The 21,679-nt window shown below is 36.4% G+C and overlaps 4 protein-coding genes across 5 annotated transcripts; 3 read left to right on the forward strand and 1 right to left on the reverse strand.

Annotated features, from left to right (window-relative positions):
• Positions 1-3,371: 3,371 nt before the first annotated feature.
• LOC149385154 (GTP-binding family protein) lies at positions 3,372-7,863 on the reverse strand. Of its 2 annotated transcripts, XM_089627324.1 has the most exons (9): positions 7,269-7,863; positions 6,299-6,388; positions 6,017-6,162; positions 5,761-5,919; positions 5,591-5,657; positions 5,039-5,146; positions 4,785-4,924; positions 3,742-3,876; positions 3,372-3,655 (listed from the first exon to the last, which is right to left on the reverse strand). In XM_089627324.1, exons 1-8 carry the CDS (start codon positions 7,710-7,712, stop codon positions 3,786-3,788), a joined length of 1,245 nt encoding a protein of 414 aa, XP_089483450.1. In that variant the 5' UTR covers positions 7,713-7,863; the 3' UTR covers positions 3,372-3,655; positions 3,742-3,785. The 2 variants fall into 2 exon arrangements, with proteins under 2 accessions (XP_089483450.1, XP_089483449.1); XM_089627323.1 differs by having other exon boundaries at positions 3,372-3,876; positions 7,269-7,862.
• Positions 7,864-15,112: 7,249 nt separating this feature from the next.
• UFO (F-box family protein) lies at positions 15,113-16,775 on the forward strand. Its single transcript, XM_089627043.1, has one exon. The coding sequence runs from the start codon at positions 15,251-15,253 to the stop codon at positions 16,469-16,471; it is 1,221 nt and encodes a 406-aa protein (XP_089483169.1). The 5' UTR covers positions 15,113-15,250; the 3' UTR covers positions 16,472-16,775.
• A 2,160-nt stretch (positions 16,776-18,935) lies between these two features.
• On the forward strand, positions 18,936-20,134 carry LOC149385156 (uncharacterized). The gene is made up of 2 exons (XM_089627104.1): positions 18,936-19,269; positions 19,353-20,134. Exons 1-2 carry the CDS (start codon positions 18,958-18,960, stop codon positions 19,971-19,973), a joined length of 933 nt encoding a protein of 310 aa, XP_089483230.1. The 5' UTR covers positions 18,936-18,957; the 3' UTR covers positions 19,974-20,134.
• Positions 20,135-20,975: 841 nt separating this feature from the next.
• LOC149385157 (uncharacterized) lies at positions 20,976-21,615 on the forward strand. The gene has a single exon (XM_089626259.1). It carries the CDS (start codon positions 20,980-20,982, stop codon positions 21,613-21,615), a length of 636 nt encoding a protein of 211 aa, XP_089482385.1. The 5' UTR covers positions 20,976-20,979.
• Positions 21,616-21,679: the final 64 nt, after the last annotated feature.

Here is a 21,679-nt window from a genome sequence, read left to right on the forward strand (position 1 = left end):
TGAAACCGAAAATCTAAGGCTACTCCGGTTATTTAGTTCTGAAAATCGAAAATCTAGATTGAACATGTTAGTTAGTTACTAATTTATTTACACATTATCCTAATGGTTTGACGCCTTATCATCCTACATGAAGCTATGATGGAAAAGCAAGCTTGTCAGTGGCGTCAAGATGCAACTGTAGTTCTTTATAAAATTTCGATAATATATCCCGAGAGATCCAAGAATCACCATAGTGTGTGCGTTCAAGGTTGTGACCACTCTTTGATTGCGAAAATCTTGCTCTTGTCGACTACCACACCCGAGTGTCGAATGACATAGAGGTAGGCCACATGGAGCTGAGCAAATGAGCACTTGAAGTGCTTTAGATATAGACGGAATGTTGTACACGAGTCTTGTACGATTGGTTATAGGTTAGAATATCGCTAAAGAAAACAAGATCCGCAGGATCCCAAATGAATTGGCTTATTCGAGAAAAAACCTTGTTCTTTGGAAGATCTATCTCGTGTCTGTCGTAGGTGTTCTTTGAATAGTGCATTCACGAGACTCTGGAATGTCGAGGAGGTGTTTGATAACTCGATGTCGAATGGTGCCATGGGCATCTAGGAATAATCGGGAGTCAAATTGTGCTTGGTGAAGTAGGTTGCGTCATGAAGTTCGTCGACCGCCTGGTTAGGAAACTTATCCTTTTTCTCATGTGAAGGACAATGGAAACCAATTTCCCACAAGACGAGGACGATGGGTTTAGAGATTCTACCATCCTTTCATCTTCTTTGATCTATGTCTATCATATGTCCAGCCTGGATCAAAGTAATCTGAGTGTTCGATTAATTTTCGTAATTAACACTCGCTATAAAAAAACAGCTATATGCATCTAACATTTGTTATTAATTATTTTTTCATAAAAGGAAGTCACTTATGTTATGAAAAAAAAAAAAAATCACCAATGACTGTAGCAAATGGGTCTCACTACAAGCAAAATATTAAGAGCCTGTTTTGTAGTTTACTCAAACTATTTTTGTTTTCATATAGTTGTAGTCTAAATTTTTTTTGCAGTTGTTTTCAAATAACTGTTTGGTGAGGATTTCAGTTTTTTTTTATTCAATTTTTTGGAATTGTAGTGTAATAATTCACATAAGAATTAAGCGTCGAGATATATACTAATTGAAAGTCTTTTCTGCGAATATAATGGCCATACCTTTAGTTATAATGATTGTTCACAAGTTCATCGGAAAACATCGTTTGTCTTTGTAGTCATTACAACAAATATCAAATTTTGATACCTAATGTTGACTAAAAATAGTGAAAACTTATGTGCTCAACGAGAGGATCACGACCAATTAACATTTTGTAAAATGGAGTTCCGATTGTTTAAAGTTTGCCATAATTATAAAACTTTAGTTTTCTAGGGAACGAAAACAAATTCGATAATCAAAAGTGAGGAAAATGAAATGATGTTGATAGGAGAGAAGGAGATGTCAAGAGGAGATATTACAAAAAAGAAAAAGAAAAAAAGTTAAATAAGTTGAGTGAAAAAATTGGAAAACACCTAAAAACTGTTTTCTGATTTTTTTTCATTAAAACAGAAAACAATTTGAAAACTTTTTGAGTTGTATTCTGAGAATCATCAAACAAACAGTGAATTCAGTTTTTTCATAAAACTGTTCAAGTTACAAAAGTGAAAAACTGTTTTCAAGTTAAGAAACAACAGGCCCTGAGTCCCTGTTTGGTTTAGTTTTCCAATCTTGTTTTCTGTTTTCTATTAATAAATTTTAGAAAACATAACTAGAAAACATGTTTGGTTATTAATTTAGAAAACAGATTTGGAATTATGTTTTTTTTGCTTTGAAATTTAGTTGGAAAACAGAAAAAAAAAAAAAAAAAAAAAAAAAAAAAAAAAGGTTGTTTTTTATTTCATTTCCCTTATATACTTATTTTATCATTCTTAAACTTTAAATTAAAATATAAAAACAATTGAATGGAAAACATAACCAAACAGCATTCAAAATATTCTAAAACGTAATTTTAAATCAGTTTTTTAAATTTAAAAATTAGAATCAGAAAACAGAATTTAAAAACAAAAAACGAGTTTAGAAAACTAAACCAATAGGTCAGTTTTTCAATATTGAGTTGCAATTTTATCATGCGGGTCCCATTTCTTCACTCCCCTATCGCAGACAATAGACAATGACTATTCTTTCTTTTTTTGATAAATTTGCATACATCTCTCTCTCTTTCTGCTGCTTGAATTATATTAAACATAGATGTTAAATCTAAAAACATGGTAGTTTACTAGATTGACGTCTTGGCATTGTTTTACATATACATTTTTTTTTAGTTAAAAGAAGCCAAATTCAGCTAAAACGTGTAAGATAATTTCTATCTCTTCAAGCTAATATATTTATAAGAAAATATATTGACAAAAGCAAAACGAACGAATTTACCACTAATTTTTAATTCAATTATGAATTAGATGATAGAGCGGGAAACCAAGCAATTGATAACCATAAACACTTTTGAATATATGATTACGATTACGTACGTAATGTAATCTATTTATTTAAATACATTATATACAGGGGCGGACCCAGGTGCAAGCTTCAGGTGACCTGGGCCCCTCCTAAGCCCCAATTTTCGGACTAAAAAAAAAAAAAAAAAAAAAAAAAATTCAGCCTAAATTCATATGTGAACCACCCCCCTTCAAAGTCTGGATCCACCACTGATTATATATATATATATATATATATTGTTTAGTATGTAATTAAATTAGTTAGTTACAAAAATAAAATTCTACGAATCAACTAATGACAAGAGGCGAGCAGATTTTTTTTAAAAATCGTTTTCTACTTTTTTACGTGTCTAAAATTTTTAAATATTGTTTTTATAATAAAAGTTTTCTAGGTAGTACTATTAGCAGAAAGAAAATCATATTTGCGTAAAAAGTTAAACTATTTACGTTAGATGTAATATTTAGCTAAAATTAACTTCTAAATAAAATACATAATTCACATATTAAATAAGTTAAGCATTGACGAAATAGTAACTATGTATTTTTAAACTAATCATGTTACGATTATAATGTATAGTAAGACTTTAGATCATCTAGTCAATTGAAACTAATGAATTTGTAAAAAAAAATCTATGTTTGACTAAAATTACTTAAGTGGTCAAAATTTACAAAATTGTACTATCACCAAGTGTCAATAAATTTTTTTACAAGATCAAATTTAAAACATATTAAAGCAAGGTTAGCATTTTTTTTTCCGGCTAACCCGCGGCAACAGCAGGCAAACAAACTCGTTAGTACCTAATTTAATTTATTTATTGACAAAAATATTAGCAGTGCGCGGACATTTAAACTCCTGAAGAAGAAGAAGAAAGAAAATAAAAATGTATGTTTATATTTTCTATAGCCTTTCGTACATGGGAATAATAAAGATCGGTACAAGATACCAATAAAAAAGCTACAGAAGAACTAAAAAAAATTAAACTGGATAAAAAACAATATTCTTACGAAGTAAAAGACTAAACTGAAAAAAGAATTTGTGTAGCTACCAGAGAAGAAGGTACCGGTTTTAACTCTTTTTTCCTTGCTTCTTTCCGAGTTATTTTTTTTCCTGCCCATCCCAAATGTGGAACTAAAATGCTCTGAAAGTCACTGCATAAAAGTACTAAACTGCATTTGGCCGTGTCGAAGTTTGTCATCGAGAAAATCACAGCCAGCGTATCCCTCTTGTAGTTTACCTTCCTATACATTTGCGGATCACGCAACAGGAGACATTCCTCGCTTACGCTCGTTTACATTTAACCGTTAGTATCAGATGAACCTCTTTATTGAATATTGATCTTAACTCCTCGTTAGCCTCCATGCCAATTGTCCTGTTTTGGCGAAACAGATGTGAACAACCTCTTGTCAAATGTTGATGATTGATAAGCTTGGAATGTAGAATCTCGCATCCATAAATTCCAGTTATGTTAAGATTGTTGGAGCATAGATCCAACCAGATGGAGAATATCAGGCAATTTCTCTCGGTCAACCAATTTTTTTTACTCACAATATTATCAGGAGGTGTAAATTACTATATATACATATAACTTGTGGCCACAAAAAAGTGTCCCGGTTGAAGCCTGGATACCCATGGTTATCAGAAAAAAAAAAAAAAAAAAAAAAACCTAATTTCTGTATCCATGGCGTTTTAGTTTATTAATGATATATAGATCATTTCGGTTCACGAGAAAATTGAGCGAATTATTTAATTGAGTTATTTCAAGAGTAAAATACGGTAAGGGAGGATCGGCCTAGCCCATATATTGTAGGATGATTTGGTGTAATCTGGTTGAATCAGTAATTTTTTATATATTTAATCATGTTTTCATTTTATTAATTGTAATTTTGTGAGTTAATAAACGAATGAAATATTCGTTTAGTTAGGGAATTAGAGAATAGATACAGCCCTAAAGTCTGATAACTTAAATCTGACATACAGGGATCTGATGTCACTAAATCAGTCAACGCATAATTACAGAATAAATACAAGATAATTCTAACAGTTTTAGTATTAGTAGGTCATGAAGATGGATAATTATTCAGCTAGTTATTCTATTTTATTTATATTTCTGAGAACTAAGTTTATTGATAATACTAGGGATTAGTCTTCGAAACTATCCTGGATCCTATCATAATCATCAAGTTTCTTACACATAAAATATCTATTTGTTTGTTAATCACATGAGTCCTATAAAAAAACATAGAAAATCATACAGCTGAAGGAGTTTAGGTAGGTTACCCTATTTTCGAACCATTCTTTCCAATGAGAATCATGCGCTGGCTTTGCTTGGGAACAGTAAGAATTTGTTCAATCCTAATTGACCCGTTTCGCAACTCTTTCCAATCTACCAAACGATGTTCGATGCCGTAAGGGACTTCCTGAAACGAGCATAATGCTTCGATTTGATCTCACAGTTGTATGGAAAAACAGCGTTTCCGCAACTGAACATGACAGTAGATACAAATCGAAAGTGAGACACAGGACGAGCTCACCTGATGAACATGATCTAACAATCTCTCACGGACTACTTCCAATGCAATAGTCTTCATAACTTCCTCACTCATGACATGTGGATCTTCGTCCCACGGTCTTTTTATTGCCTAAAGATAACATTCGAATAAGTTCACGTGTATAAATATTATAACCAGAAAGTCAGAATAGAAAGGAGGAAAAAAAGGAAAAATTAAGTGGAATTTAAAAGGTTGGTCTTGGACAACTCAATATTACGGATTTTTGGAAGAATTATCGATCAAAGCATCTTAAGATTATAATTAGAATTGAGTAGAAATGTATACGAGGAAATACTGTAATATAATCAATCCAGTAAAGAGACATTTAAGTTAAGAGACAAATTTTATCTTTATTATTTCTATTTTCAAGCACTAAAAAAAAATGGGTAGCGGTGCTTACCACTAAACAACCTCTTGCGTCGAGACTTCAATATTATTATTTAACCAAAAAAAAAAAAAGGAAACATATGTAAACTGGAAATCTATAGATTATGACAGACTACATATCAGTGGGCATAGAGTGATATCACATACCTGATCTGTCAAATATTGAGAAAGATCTTTTACTCCAGAACCCTTAAGCCCTGATATCATGAAGTATCTGCAAGAAAGAAAACCATATGATAAAACAAAATTAGAACCTAACCTAAGCACCATGACCGAGGAAAAAAAAAAGAAGGGAAAATCGAAAAAATAAATCGTACTTATCAAAACCAGGAAGATTTTGGAATTGCTTGGCCACCTTTAACAAATCTTTCTTATCCTCAACTAAGTCGACCTTATTCAAACACAACACTCTCTTCTGTGTATCTTGCGTCTTTGATCCCATTTTCTTGACCAATGCTGTGACTCTTGAATCAGGTCTGTGAGTATCGAAGTTGAAAGGCGCAAATTGAAAAACCAGGTTTGATGACACAAAAACATTCATACATAGTTACAGGTTAAAAAAAAAATGAAAACCTTGTTATGTGTCTGTGAACATCAAAGATCACAATAAGCACGTCGTATAGATTAATTGAGCTCCAAGCACTTTCTACGCGAGCTTTTACATCCCTGTGAGGCGTTCCACTGTTCGTTAATGAGAGCCCTGGGGTGTCAAAGAAACACTACAAACACACTCAGTCAGACTATTTCCCGGTTACATAGTGTATGCAACTATGCATCTGCTAAGAAAACTATCACAAAAATAAAATGAAAAAAAAAAAGCAATGGAATAGTCAACGCACAAAACAGAGTACTAACAACTTGCGTATTTCCTTTAGTCATGACTCCCAAGACTTCATGAGTTGTGGTGTTTGTCTTTCGAGAAACAGCTGCAACTTTTGTTCCAACCTATATAAAAAAAAATTCTACAATAAGAAAAGGCTGTATGTGTGATAGATATTATTATTTTCCTTTTTCCAAAAGGAGATTACCCATTTTGTTAGTTTATAAACTAAAAAAAAAAATTATTCAACATATCATATAATTGTAATTATTAGAAAAGAAAAAAAAACATTTGAAGTTCAACTCCAGTGAACTCAAGTGAAAAACATGCTCGGGTAACTGAGCATCACTAATAAAACCAGAATAACCCATGCAAGTCTAAATCAGTGCTGGCATTAGAATAGGTCATATAAGAAAGGTAGCGACACCGAATCATCCCATCTTTTTTCTTTTACTATTTCCACTACACCAAAGAGGGAAAATTTTATTTTGTAGAACAGCATCATGTTTTATCTACCAATTCTTAGTTGGTGAATCAGGGATTATCCACTCTCTTTCTTCTAGTGTAATGATTTCGAATCACGTATAACCTAGTTCTGAATAAGAAGACTCAATACGTGGGACTATTATCCTCCTCGCACCTTTAGCTTGAAAAAGTAAGTCGGAGTAAGAAGTCATCAAAACAAATTTACAAAGATCGCAACTTTGATAGAGAACAAAACAAAGTTCTCCTAAAAACCAAACCGGTGAAGGAGCAGCAATAGTTCTACCTGATAAATGAAAAATAACTCACCTAAAAGTGTTTGAGTACTAAACTAACTTCACAGACAGACATACATAACACATCAAAGATTCTCTCATCTCCATCGAATCAACACTCAACTCAAGCACGGAAATACAGAGAAACAAAATTCCTGATTCCTAGTTCCCCTATCACAGCATCAAACCAATCCAATAAATCAAAACGTAACAGTAACGAGACAGACGAAGCACGGAAATAACAAACCATGTTATTGGTCAAGGCCGATTTTCCGGCATTGGGAGCGCCGACGATCCCGACGGAGAGCGACCTCTGATCCTCCTCTTTCACCGGAGCATCGTCGTCCTCCTCCTCGAGCGCCGCCTCCAGGAGCGCCTTCGCGAGGACTCTCCGGCGCTCCTCCTCCGTTACTTTCGGAGCTTTGTTCCCGAACACCGCCTCCTCTGCTCGCGCCCTGTACTTCTCGTCCCACTTCGGCGCCCGAGCCTTGGCCGACTCCGGCAAGGCAAACTGCGAACTGTCGTACACCGCCTCCGGAGCGCTCTCGGCGTCGGAGAAGCTGGGGGCTGCTGAATCGGCTTCTTGACTCTGAGCCGCGAAGCATCTGTGCGAGAGACGAGAGTTTGAGGGAACCTTGCCGGGGCTAGAAGAAACGGCTTTGAGGGCTCGGAGAGCTCTAAGAGCCTTCATCCTCAGAGAAACTACTAGGATTTAACAAGAAAGCAATGAGCTTTTCGCTCCGACTGTTTAGGTTGCTGAGGTTTAGGCGTATTGGGGGTTTTGACGTTTGTTTTGGATCTCTTAACCCTTCTCGCATCTGTTTTCTTGACCTTAAAGTGACTTCTATATCATTCGTGTGATTTTTACATAATTTGTAAATATATTATTCTATGAATAAGTTTTTTTTTTTATTTCATGAGTTAATAATTATATTTCTAACTATATATAATAATGGTTGTATTTTTATTTATCAAATTCATAACTAACTACTAAACCTCTAAAACTAAGAGATTTGTTAAATAGCCAACATTTTATAAATTTTATATAAATAATCATTATAGTGACTTGACATCTCTTTGACGTTTTGGGCTTTCCATAATTGTCTTTTGTGTATTTTCGTTTTTATATGAATATTCTAAGCATTATTTGTTTGAATTTGAATTGTGTTATAGGTTTAAATTTTGAAATCAATTATTTAGTTGACCCAATCTTTAAGTGCCATATTATTTTCAAATATATAGCAAGTATTTATTTCTACATAATTTTGTGGATTTGTTGAAATCATATCAGTGCCCAAAATATACGCAATAATTACTTTTCTTATTTCATGTCCATACAATCGCAGTACACATTTATACATATTAACATATATTTACAATCACTGACACATATTAACAGATATTTGAAAGAGTTCTTAAAGAGACGATGGACTCTTGAATGAAGAGTTTTGAACGATAAACTTCAATTTGAGCTAAGGCTCAAGAATAGAGTATTTATATTACAATTCATTAACTAACAAACTTTTAAATAATGCTGACAAACTCTTAACAAAAGAGGTTAATCTAAGGAGGTTAACGTGGAGCAGTATCTTTAACACCCCCCGTCAAGCTAGTAGCCTTGGTCAAGACATCTGCAGCTTGATCAAGTGCTGGTACATGTTGAACTTTGATATGTTTCTGAAGCACCTTTTCATGGACGAAATAAAGATCAAGTTCAATGTGCTTTGTTCGAGCATGTAGAACCAGATTTGCAATCAAGTGAACTCAGCCAAATAACTGGTATACTAGACCTGGACACACAAAGCTCAATGAGAAGATTTTGAGTCAAAGTCACCTCAGCCACGAGAGTAGATAACCTTAGGTACTCAGTTTCAGTGGAGGAACGTGAGATTGTGTTACTTCTTTGACTTCCAGGAGATTGGATTAGCACCTAGGAAAAGACAAAACCTTGACATGGAGGGTCTGTCAATGGCATCTGATACCAAATCTACATCGCAATATCCTGAGATATTCATAGCCAAATCCTGAGAAACATGGTGTGTCAAGTGAATTCCATGTTCAATCGTGTCACTCAGATACCGGAGGATTTTCTTCACTGCCTTCCAATGATCTTCCAAAGGCTGTGCATGAACTGACACACATTGGTATCACTAAGATCGAATCTACGATCGCTTTTAGAGACAAGTCTTGATTTAGCTGCGCCTGTCGGCGCATATTATATTGAGAGCATTCGGTGCGGGAGTATGCACCTCCCTCAAAAGCGTTGGGATCTTGATCGTTCATATTTTCTCAAGTAAGAGAAAATTGAATTTTTAGAAGAAAAGAAGAAGAATGGAAGGGATTTTGGACTGTTTAAGTCGGGAAGTGCCATCCCTCTAGCGTCAAAATGTTGTCGATAAAAATTAGTCAACGTGGAAGACTTCGAACAGTTCGAACTAAGGCCGGACCAAGTGACCACGCCTGAGCTGGGTTTGAAGAAACTCAATAGTCACGAGTACTCTTTCCTAGTTCAAGAACGTTCTTCATTCGTCACAGAGACTTGAGAATAAGAAGAAAACAAAATAAGCTAGAAGGGCGCAGAGGCGATGCCTCTTGTGCGCACTCTAACGCTCAACATTAGTCTAATTGTTATGAGTGAGGTGGGGGCGTCGTTATTCTTAGAGAATATTTGAGAGAATCGAACTCGATCAGAGTGAAAGCAAGTATAGAAGGTCATCGGCATCGTTTCACAACTCTAGAATCAAGTGATTTTGTTGAGAGAGAAATTGTCTACATTTTGCCTCTGGGTGAAGGGTTTATTCATAGTGTATTGATGGCTGGAGAAGCCTTGAGTTTCCTGGTGCAAGGTGTATGCGGAAGGCTCATCGCGCGCAGAGCATCGAAGGGCGCGCATGCCTTTTCCTACGTAGGGCGCGTTGCGCAAGGCAAGGCACGCGACGTACGTGCCTTCACGCACAATGCGTGATGGCTGCCGCGCGCTCATGACGAATGATTTTGCAGGGGCGCGATGCGCTGGGTAGAGGGCGTGACGCTTCTGGTTGTAAAACGACGCGCGTAGTGTCAAGCGCATCGCGCCAGTGAGAGCGATGACTCATTTTTTTTCCTCCTTTTTTGCACATCTTCGTGGGCTCGAGCTAGATGTCCTTTATGAGCTCAGACAGGGCTTCCTTATGGACTTCATTTGGGTCTTGTTTTGGGCTTTGTCATGAAATTTCTTGTAAGTCACAATGAATTTAATATTTTCGAAAACGACTGACAACAATTAGCATTAACAAGATGTTGAACTACATGATCAATTCCTTGTGCACCCTGGTGATTTATGACTTGTGTTTGTGGAATGACATGTAGGGTAGTGTTTACATATATATTTGTAGTTTGTTAGCTGGGGTTCATTAGGTTTAGCATGAATTTGATTTCATAGAAGATCACATTCCTTGCAATGTAGATTCTACATGTTTTGGACAAACCTTTGTAACCCTTGTGATAAAGACTATATCCTATGAACATACATGGATTGGATTTCAAGTTGAACTTGTTTTTGTTATATGGTCCCACGTCAGGAAACAAAGACATCCAAAAGTCTTTAGACTTTCATAGCTTTGTGATTAGTGAAACAACACAGAAATGAGAACTTTGTTAGCTATGGCTTTGCATGGCAGTCTGTTGATAGTAAACATTGCATTTTTAACAGCTTTATCCCAGAGCCTAAAGGGTAAAGATGCATGAGCAAACATGGTTAGAGCTGTTTCAGTTATTTGCATGTGTTTTCTTTCAACTAAGCTATATTACTCATGTCGTGAGGACAAGAGATTTGATGTCTAATATCTGACTTAGAATGGAAAGAACTAAAGACTCTATATTCCTCGCCTCCATCATTATGAATTGCTTTGATCTGACATCCTATTTATAGCTCAATTTTACTTTTGAAGTGTTTGAATGAAGTTAGAGTCTAATATTTGGTTTTGATTAAGTATACTACCCATGTGTCTTTGGAATAACTATCAATGAAATGCACATAGTGCTTATAGCCATGGTAGATAGAGTGGTTGAGGGTCCCCGATCGAACATTAGTATAGATAAGTTCTAGTGGCTGTGAGTGCACAATTTTGGAATTTTAAAAGGGAAATTTGTGTAGTTTTCCTAAGCAACAAGAAGCACAAACAAAATGACTTTCTTTATTCAAAGGTTTAACAATACAGTTTTGAACAATAGTTTGTACAACTTGATCAGAAGCATGTCCTAATCTAAAATGCCAAATGTGAAGATTAGGATTCGTAGAAGCAACATTACAACTGAGAGTAGAAGGATCACTTGTCACCAAGTTACAATTGACATGATCAGGACAAGTGATGTGATCATGAGCATAACAATTTAACGGCTAGGCTTTTTGCGGTTGATTGTAGTTCTGTGACTCTGTAGTGAAGATTAAGCTGACTTTGATCGAACACATAGATGCCACTTTTAAGCTCCCCCTCTCATAGAACATCATGGTTCGTAATGTCCTTAACAAAGCATTGATCGGGTCTAAATTTAAAATAGACATTATTATCTCGAGTAAACTTAGACGCACTAAGGAGGTTTTTGGTTATCCTAGACACATGTAGGAATTGTTTTAGACACAGGGACTTGGTAGGCAAATATGGAGATTGAAAAGTAGATTGACCAACATAGTTAATGCATAATCCCTTACCATCTTACCATCTCCCATGTGAACATGATCGCCGCCATGATACTCGGACCTGATTTTGAGGTTGTTGGCTTCGGCGATGATATGATTCGTCGCTCCTGACTCTGGGAACCATTCTGAGTCATCTAAGCTTGGAATCCAGATTGAAATCTGAACATTGAGTGTAGAAGCGTTCAATTAGTAGGGGCTTGACTTGTCATTGGCTCCATATGACTCCATTTGAACGAACTGTTCAGGATAAGCAACCCGTGGTGAATTCATGACACTTATTTTTCTTGTTTATTAAATCTTGGTTTAATTACTTATACTTTATTTTAGTCTAGAAAACAATTAGTTTCTCATTATTTTAGATCCAATTCGTTAATATTATAGATTAGTTTGTGAGTAGCAAATTTAGTGTCATGGGTTCGTCACTCATAGTTAGAGCATCTCCAATCCTTCTTCATTTTTCATCTTCATATTACATCTTTGCATCAATAAATAGTGTTTTTCATCTCCATGTTATATCTTTTTCAAAGAATACCCTATGTATATTATCTCCCACTATATAGTATTAATAATATGTCCAAAAATGCAAAAAAAAAATAATAATAATTTATTCCTTTATAGCATAAAATATGATAATTTATTGATTGGAAACAAAGTACATAAATTAAAGCATTATACTTATCATAAATAAATAAAACACACCACAACATATTTATTGATACAAATAAACAAATCTAGACTTAAGAGAATAAATTTTTCAAGTATGAGTTGTATTTGAATTAATATTTTTTAGAATACATTAATTTAAAAATAAATAATATGTATTCAATTGTAACACAAACTAAAAAAAGCTTAAAATTAAAAATATATACATATAGTATAAAATTATAATTATAAATTAAATTTTGGGTCAATTTTATAATTTTTTCAAACTTTGAGTTCTTAAAAAAATTTATAGAACATGAATAATGCATCTTCATATTTGAAAAACACCTATATATGTCATTTTCAAAATTGAAGGATACATCTTCCTTTGAAGATGCATTGGAGCGCCGTCTTCATTTCTATATCTATTTCATCTCTATTTCTAAAATAGAGATGCATTTAGAGATGGTCTTATAAAATCTATATTACTTAAATAATACCTGCACTACGCACTTGCGTAGTGAATTATCGCAATATACACCAAGGAAAAATCAATTAGATCTGAATTCAATACAGTTAAGTCAATTTTCGAATATAATCAAATAAATTTTTTTGAACCCATTAAATACACAGACATCTGGTGGATGCAAATAACTAGAAATCGCCATAAATCTGTCATTGCATGCGGACTATAATCGGAATAAACATATTATTAGAATGAAATATTTAATTTTAATTATACTATCTTAATATTTTAAATAAATTAAATACACAATAATACAATATCAAATACGATCTTATCTAATAACGAACTTGTGAAATTGATTAGCCATTAAACTAAGTTTAAAATTAAATAAATTTCACATTTATAAACTATCTATAATTTTATATTAATTTTCAACTTATAATCAGAATATTTAAAATATCTGTACCGCTTTTTTGGTCATCTGAAAATATAGACAAAGAAGTTTGGAAAACTATCATCATAGAAGTTTGAGCAAAGTCAAACTCTAAGTGCTGTTCAAATAGAGACACGTAACGAAATCTTTAAAGCAACGAGACAGGAAAAAAAACATTGGTTACAAACTTACGAGAGAGAGAGAGAGCGGACGTGATGTCTGAAAGATATAAAAAAAAGTAGACAACTTTGGGATTGCTTGCATGGAAAAATAATTCCAAAATTAGAGGGGGCGGTGTTTTTTATGTAACCAAAAATGGGGATTTCTTAACAACAGATCAAGATTGTCCAAATCTGAGCAGAGCGACTTTTTCCATAAATGTTGAAATGCAAATAGAGTCTGATAGACAAATGATAATACTAAATAGAATGACAATACACTGGCTTTTCCTTCTGACACAGATTTTACTTCCTCTCTTAACAAAACCAAACATATAGCCAAACTGATTTATAACAGGAGCATAATAATATCACGAACCAGTTCAACTTCAAACTTCAAACTTCAAAGCGTATAATATAAATTTAAACAAATGTTTTTTTTTATATTATTTCATTTGAGTGCATATTTTTTTTAGCAGAGTTGAGTGCATATTCAACATTACATATTACATTGCATGATGAAGATACATACACGTGTATTTATGTGTGTGTGTGTGTATATATATATATATACATCCATATTTTGTGAAGGATATCCAATGAATCTTTGGGCACCTGAAAAATGAAGCTTTCCGTAGTTCACGCCCAGTGCAGAGAAAAATGCATCAGTGACTGAGATGGGATTGGACATATGAATGCGTACAATCTGACAAACTGTTTTGTATCATATCATCCAACACTTCGTTAGGGTTATAATGAATATATCGTCTGAGATCTCTCCAGAAGCTCTTATTACGTCAAACGCCAATTATACATACGAGAGGAGTGTTTTGTTGGCACTCAATATCGCTTGACTTGCCTGTTGATCACACTGACGAACTAATGAGACTGACTATGATCCTTTTTTTTCTTTCTTTCTTTTCTTTTCTTACTGAAACTGAATTCTAATAATAATCCTTAATTATTACGATTTTATTATGACCAACATAATGTTTAGGGTTTAGTACATTAATATATTCAGTTGTAAATTATTACGCGTTTTTATATCGTCTATTGATAGGAATATACTTGTGTCCAGATCCAGATATTTGTAAAATTAATAATAATAAACACACATATTACCGATATTTGTAAACAAAAATAGATGCGTAATGGTTTTTTTTTTTTTTTTTTGAGCGACGGGTAATGGTTAATTAAAATAATAATTTCGAATAAATTTGTAAAATGGTTTTATTATTGATGATTTTGCACGAATACTAAAAAAAAAAAAGTTTAGCAAAATTCCCAAACATTTTTCCCTTCCAAAAAGACGTGGGAAACTGAAACAGGTTTGACAAAGTTTGGCGTTTTTGCTTGGAAGTAAGGACATGTGAAGTGTGAATAATAATCAATGAATATGAATGGAGATAAAATGGTGAGATTATTTCTCTGAAGTGCACTGCTTGTCCTTCCTATCTCGGCCTTGACAAAACAAAACAACACTGAATTGATTTTGATAGACGCATTCATCAGATTCAGTCTCAGATACTTCTCTCGCTCTCATATATACCGTCATAAGAAAACAGCAGAAAGCGACAAAACCAATTTCAGAAGGGGAAATGCCAACTCAGCACTCTCTCGCCCTACCTATCATTTATATATAAACGCTTCGAGTTTCCCCAAGAAATGGCAATCCCATAAATATAACAAAAAAAAACTAAAACCCTATCACACCCACATCTTCATGAGTTTCAGCACTACTCTATTCCTACTTTCTATTTTTATTTTCATTCTTCATGAACAGAAACACATGTAATAATAGAGCAAAACCCACGTTTCCATATATACGAACTGAAAGCTGTATTAGGTTACGATGGATCAAGGATTCAACAGCCCTAGCGACCCAATGATGAGCCTTCCGTATCCCTACAACTTCAGCGGCGGAATAAGCACGCCTCCGGCCACGTCATCACCGCCGGCGCAGACGATGGACAGCAGGGTGTGGAGCCAGCTCCCGCAGCGGCTTCTGGACCGCGTGGTGGCGTTCCTCCCGGCGCCGGCGTTCTTCCGGGCGCGGTGCGTCTGCAAGCGCTGGTACGCGCTCCTGTTCTCCGCCGCCTTCCTGGAGCTCCACCTCCGGCACCGCCGCCACTGCTTCCTCTTCTTCCGCCGCGGCGCCGGCGAGCCCTTCCTCTTCGACCCCCACGAGCTGACCTGGCACAGGCTCCCCCCTCCCCCCCTCGCCGCCGCCTCCTTCTCCCCGGCCGCCTCTTCCGGCGGCCTCGTCTGCTACGTCTCCTCCGACGCCGGCGCCAAGAGCCTCATCCTCTTCAACCCCGTCACCGGCTCGCTCTCCCAGCTCCCACAAGCCCAGACTCCCCGCCTCTTCCCCTCCGTCGGACTCTCCGTCACTCCCACCACCCTCCACGTCACCGTCGCCGGCGACGACCTCATCTCCCCCTACGCCGTGAAAAACCTGACCTCGGAGAGCTTCCACGTGGACGCGCGGGGGTTCTACTCCGCGTGGGGGAGAACCTCCCAGCTGCCGCGGCTGAGCAGCCTGGAGTCCGGGCGGGTCATCCACGTGGGCGGGAGATTCTACGCGATGAGCTACAGCCCGTTCAGCGTGGTGGCCCAGGACTCAGCGTCCGACACGTGGTGGAAGATCCAGGCCCCGATGAGGCGGTTCCTCCGGTCGCCGAGCCTGGTGGAGATCCAAGGGAAGGTGGTCCTGGTGGCGGCGGTGGAGAAGAGCCAGCTGAACGTGCCGAAGAGCCTCCGCATGTGGGGCCTGCAGGCGTGCGGCGGCGCGTGGGCGGAGACGGAGCGGATGCCGCAGCAGCTGTACGCGCAGTTCGAGGAGGCGGAGGGCGGGAAGGGGTTCTCGTGCGTCGGCCACGGCGACTTCTTGGCCATCCTCGTCTCATCATCACGCACGGCTCTGCTCTTCCACGTCACCACCAAGGCCTGGCTGTGGATGCCTCCGTGCCCTTACGCCGGCGATGATCACCTCCACGCCTTCGCCTACGAGCCTCACCTTGCCACCCCCGTCGCCGCTCTCCTCCACCCCTTTCACCCCTACTCCTCCGCCTAGCTACCTCTTTCTTCCTTTTTTTTTATTTTTTTATTTCTTCTTAATACTTAGTTATCTAGTGATGTTCTTGTCCCTTCTTTCTCAACTTGGTGATCTGACTTCTTCTCATGCTTTTAAACTCGATCGCTCCCTTGATGCTACTCAGTTTTTATATTCAAGTGTGTGGGAAAGGAGATTTATTTTCGAAATACATACAGACCGCCTTGCTCTTGGATTACCAATGATCGATATGTCCTTGTATTGGAGTGCGTTGAAAATGAACAAATATATTTGAGGATGAAAGCTGATCACATGTTGATGAAAATGCCGATGTATAAATATACTTCAGAAAAACATATTTAACTTGTGTTGCTTTAATAATAAGCTTGAAACAGTACAAATTTTTCATCAATGGAAACTTGATTGACGAGATTGTTGAAGAAAAACGAACTCGGTTGATGGTCTTGAAATTAGACTATTGATCAGACCCAGGTAAATTAGTATTTAATGGTGTAGTTCTTGACGTGTCTATCGCAGTCAGCCTGGATCATGTTATTAATTTTTATGATTATTCTTGGTGTCAGACTTCGTTCCTAGCTTTGACTAAATGATAAGTTAGGCTTAAATACGAAATCGGGACTAGTAAATTTGGAGACTATCCATCTTTGATAAGGAGGCCTAAGAAACAACGTTTGGCCATGGCCCATCTGGCCCATCTTAGCTCCAAGGAAAAGCGTGCAAAATTTTCAATTTGAAGGAGCATCTTAACTAGTGAGTGACATTAACTAAATTTCATCTTTGAATGAACTATAATGATAGGGGAGACGTTGACTACGAGATCCGAGATAGATTTATTTGCCAGTATGCTATAGATTTAATTTGATATTCTCATACAAGTAGTTTTCTATTTCTTATATTTCGATCGTAATATTTCATCGTGTGGTGTTAATCGAATTATACAGACAATAATTTGAGTTTCAATTTCTCAACAATATGTATATATATATATATATATATATATATATATATATATATATATAGAACTTTACAAAGCTGGCGATTAATTGACCAGATGATTGTCACGTCAATAATTATATCAATTTAGTGAGTAATCAAAGAGTAAATTATGGTGGTGAGGACTTTTCCAAATATTTTCTGAAACATTAAAGTTGAATGATATCTTATCTTATAATAAAATATTTAAATTAATATATACACAGTTTCAATTAATTAAAAAAAACATCACATGCCCATATCTTTAACTCCAACTCTTAGACAACCAATGACATGTTGAATGATTATATATACATAGTTTCAATTAATTAAAAAAAAAACATCACATGCCCATATCTCTAACTCCAACTCTTAGTACAAACAATGACATATGTTGAATGATTATATTTTGTAGCATTGTTAAATGTCCAAAAGTAAAAGAGATATAGGAAGAAAAAGAAGCAAAATAGAACACGAGGTTGTGACTGTCACGTGGATATGGACGTACTTCATACTTTGTGGAGAAATTTCTCTTTGTCAACACACGAATTTCTTAGAGAAATAGTATTTCTATAATATTTAGAGAAAAAATTGTACAAAATAGACATTTGAAACATATTGATTAGCAAAATAGTCAAATGTTTGGTTATCAACTCAAAAACTGTTTTTGAGTTTTCAAGAAGTGAAAATAGAAAACAAAACTGGAAAATGTGTTTGGTAAGGTGTTTTCAGAAAAAAAAATTTAAAAAATTTTGAAGTTGTTTTGTAAAAAAGTAAGCCCCTGTTTGGTTAAGTTTTCCAACTTCGTTTTCTGTTTTCCAATTTCAAATTCTGGAAAACACACCTAAAAACACGTTTGGTTATGGATTTAGAAAACATATTTGGAATTATGATTTGTTTTGCTTTGAAATTTAGTTGAAAACTAGAAAACAAAAAAAAGTTGTTTTCTACTTTTATTTTCTATTTAATGCTCTTAACACCGACTTAATTAATTATCATCTACCAAATTTATATCTCAACTACTTTCTACCTCTACTATCTCTGCTTGTTTTATTTAACCCCTCACCGTCCAAACTCCTCTCCAACCCCTCCTTTCTAGAAGACGACAACGATGGGTCTCCACTGCGCATAACGAATCTCCGCTGCGACGACGATTCTCTATTCCTCGCTGCTACGACGACTCCACCGCCGCGCCTGAGGTGAGTCCATACGACTTTGGGTATTTATTTTCAGATTTGTGATGATATTTAGGATGTTTTTATGGGGTTTTTCTGTGGGTTTTTCAGTTCAAAAATCCCTCTGTAAGTGTGTGTTTTCATGAATTTGTGGTATTTTTTATGCTTAAATATCATCTTTGTGTTCATATATGTGATATGAGTATATATATCTTTAAAGATGTATAAGTTTTGTGATATAGTTTCCGGTTAATTCCGTTTCCGTTTCTGGTTTGTTATAGTTTTTTTTTTTTTTTTTTTTTGTATTTATTAGCTTCGTGTGAGTAGATTTATATTACAATGGCCGGTGACGACGACTCTGCAGCTTGGCCCGACGCCGTTGAAGAATATTTTGTTGACCTTTGCTACGAAGAGTGTAAAGTTGGATTGAGAGGATCCACTTTGGAGAAGAAACAATGGACGAGAGTCGAACTCGCTATGAAAGGTAAGTTCGGGAAAGGATATCAACTTCAAAAGTTGAAATCGAAGTGGAATCGACTTCGAGGAACAACGAGAAAGTTTATGACTATGATCAACACCACCGGATTTGGTTGGGACCCCAATACCAACATTGTTACAGCGGAAGATGATGTTTGGGAAACATATATAGCGGTATTTATTCTGACTATTTGTGTTTGTTTCATTATTCAAACAAACAAATGTTTTTAATGTCCAATTTTATTATATTTTTGCAGAAAGAGAAGGAAGCAAAGCGTTTTAGGAAAAAAGGATTGCCACAATTTGAAAAACTTAATGAGATTTTTGGCCCTTCGACCGCCACGGGCGATCTCGCAATCAGCCCGTTACAAGCAGCAACTATTGCCCGTGAAAAGCTAATTGGTCCATCTCCTCCTTCGTCTATTGGACAGGGACAATCTGCAATTGGACTTGAAGAATCTAGTGGTTCATCTGATGAGATGAACCGAATGTCTTCAGAACCTAAACAACCGACTGTTACAGAAAAAGTTAGGGGCAAAAAGAGAAAGCCCACGGCCAGTGAAGCAGCCCTTGAACGTATTGGGGTCGCTTTAGAAGAGCAGATAGAAAGAGACCAAGCGTCCCGAGATCGGATGTATAGGTTATACCGTGAACGGGAATCGGAATCCACGCCGGTTGATTCCAAGTCTTCGGAGGATATCCTTTTTGAGCGTGCTCTTGATCGTCTTTTCATGTTGAAACCTTTGCTTGGAACAGAGGATTACGTAGCCTTTGTGGAGGTTTTGGAGACTAATCGCGCGAGGCAAAGATCGTTCGTAAACCTCCCTGATGATGCGCTCATCCCTTATGTGAACCGATCTCTTTACCCGTCGCATTAGTTTATGTTAGTTAGTCAGATTTATTTCGTAGTTACTGTGATAGTTTGTGTTACCAAGTTTATGTTGTGTGTGTGCCAATTTATGCTACTGTGCTTCTCTTAGTTTAAGGCAGCTTGTCTATTTTGTGGTATGTGACAAGTTTATATAACAGTTTATTCATCTAGTTATTTTCTATTTACATAACAAACAGTTTATTTAGCTTTTTTATTTTCTATTTACATGACAGTTTATTTATCTTTTTGCTAGCATATATGAAAGCTTATTATATGTCAGATTGTTGTGTGTTTTGTTTAGACAATGGATGCAAACAACGCATTGTTTCAGGATATATGGATAATGGAAGAAGAGATTCGTCTCCGTAACGAACGTCAACGACAATTGCTGCAAATTATCGTTGAATTAGAATCAGCTCGGCTCGCCGAATGTATTCCACGAGAGCCACAACATATATCAATGGTAACTGGCCCCGAATACGTATTGGAACAAATAAATGGTCCTCCACAAAATTTGTTCAATATGTGTCGAATGAATCGAGAACCGTTCATGGCGATTGTCGAAATAATCAGACCATTTATAGCAAAGAAGAAAATGAGGTTTGCGCCGGAAGTTTCATTTATGATTTTTATGCATATTCTATCTCATTCCAGTCGAAATAGAGCAATTCAAGATAGATTTCAATGTTCTGGAGAAACAGTGAGTCGACACTTTGACAGAGTGCTTAATGCTATATTAATGTTAGCACCAAGAGTAATCAAGCATCCTGGATGTGAAAACACCCCTCCCGAGATTACTGCAAATCCTAAATATTATCCTTATTTTGAAGTAAGTAATTTATATATCTAGTAATACAAGGTTATCCAAGTTATTTTTTAATTTTTTGCAGACCAAAAATTAAATTTTGCAGAATTGCATCGGTGCTATTGACGGGACTCATATTGAATGTATTGTACATACCGAGGCACAAAATAGATATCGAGGCCGAAAAGGCACATGCACAATGAACGTAATGGCAGCATGTACGTTCGACATGAAGTTCACTTATGTTCATACTGGATTTGAAGGTTCTATGGCCGATTCTCGAGTCCTAAGCATCGTTACAGCATCCCGCAATACCAATTTCCTAATCCCACCAATCGGGAAATACTACGTTGTGGACGCTGGTTATCCTAATAAGCAAGGCTTCTTGGCACCATATCGGGGGGAACGATATCATCTGGTGGACTTTCGAGCGAGGGGACGGGGAAGAGGAAGGGGGAGGGGAAGAGGAGACCCCACATGGTATAAGGAAGTTTTTAACTACAAGCACTCGTCATTGCGAAATGTGATAGAAAGATGTTTCGGCGTCCTTAAAGCTCGCTTTCCGATTCTTAAGAACATGTCATGTTATTCCCTAGAGAAACAAGGGAACATAGTTATGGCTTGTTGCATCTTACATAATTTAATCAAAGATCATGCCATCGATGAAAATCTGTTTACGTTATGGGGTCAAGATATGCCGGTGGAAGAAATTGATCCACAAGCAGAATGTCCCGGTGTCCAGAGAGAGTCGGCCGAAGATGATGCGGGATCAACACCTGCTGCTCGACGTGCTTGGGAAGACTTCCGAGATACTATTGCATTCTCTATGTGGGGTGAATTATAGATTCCCTCTCCATGCTCGGAAATTATGCATATGTTTTGATGTATTAGATATGTTTTGTGGTTAA

This window comes from Urtica dioica, chromosome 9 (assembly GCF_054948205.1).
Source record: "Urtica dioica subsp. dioica isolate 48M chromosome 9, U.dioica_male_clone48M_v1_H2, whole genome shotgun sequence".
In the NCBI taxonomy this organism is placed as follows: Eukaryota; Viridiplantae; Streptophyta; class Magnoliopsida; order Rosales; family Urticaceae; genus Urtica; species Urtica dioica.

Bases quoted from the DNA above. Each gene is read 5' to 3' on its own strand.
- LOC149385154 (XM_089627324.1), bottom strand. From the start codon at position 7,712: ATGAAGGCTCTTAGAGCTCTCCGAGCCCTCAAAGCCGTTTCTTCTAGC. The intron at 6,389-7,268 runs GTTTGTTATTTC...TTTTTTATATAG, and splicing joins CGGCCTTGACCAATAACATG to GTTGGAACAAAAGTTGCAGC. The intron at 6,163-6,298 runs GTTAGTACTCTG...GTGTGTTTGTAG, and splicing joins CTAAAGGAAATACGCAAGTT to TGTTTCTTTGACACCCCAGG.
- UFO (XM_089627043.1), top strand. From the start codon at position 15,251: ATGGATCAAGGATTCAACAGCCCTAGCGACCCAATGATGAGCCTTCCG.
- LOC149385156 (XM_089627104.1), top strand. From the start codon at position 18,958: ATGGCCGGTGACGACGACTCTGCAGCTTGGCCCGACGCCGTTGAAGAA. The intron at 19,270-19,352 runs GTATTTATTCTG...ATATTTTTGCAG, and splicing joins TTTGGGAAACATATATAGCG to AAAGAGAAGGAAGCAAAGCG.
- LOC149385157 (XM_089626259.1), top strand. From the start codon at position 20,980: ATGGCAGCATGTACGTTCGACATGAAGTTCACTTATGTTCATACTGGA.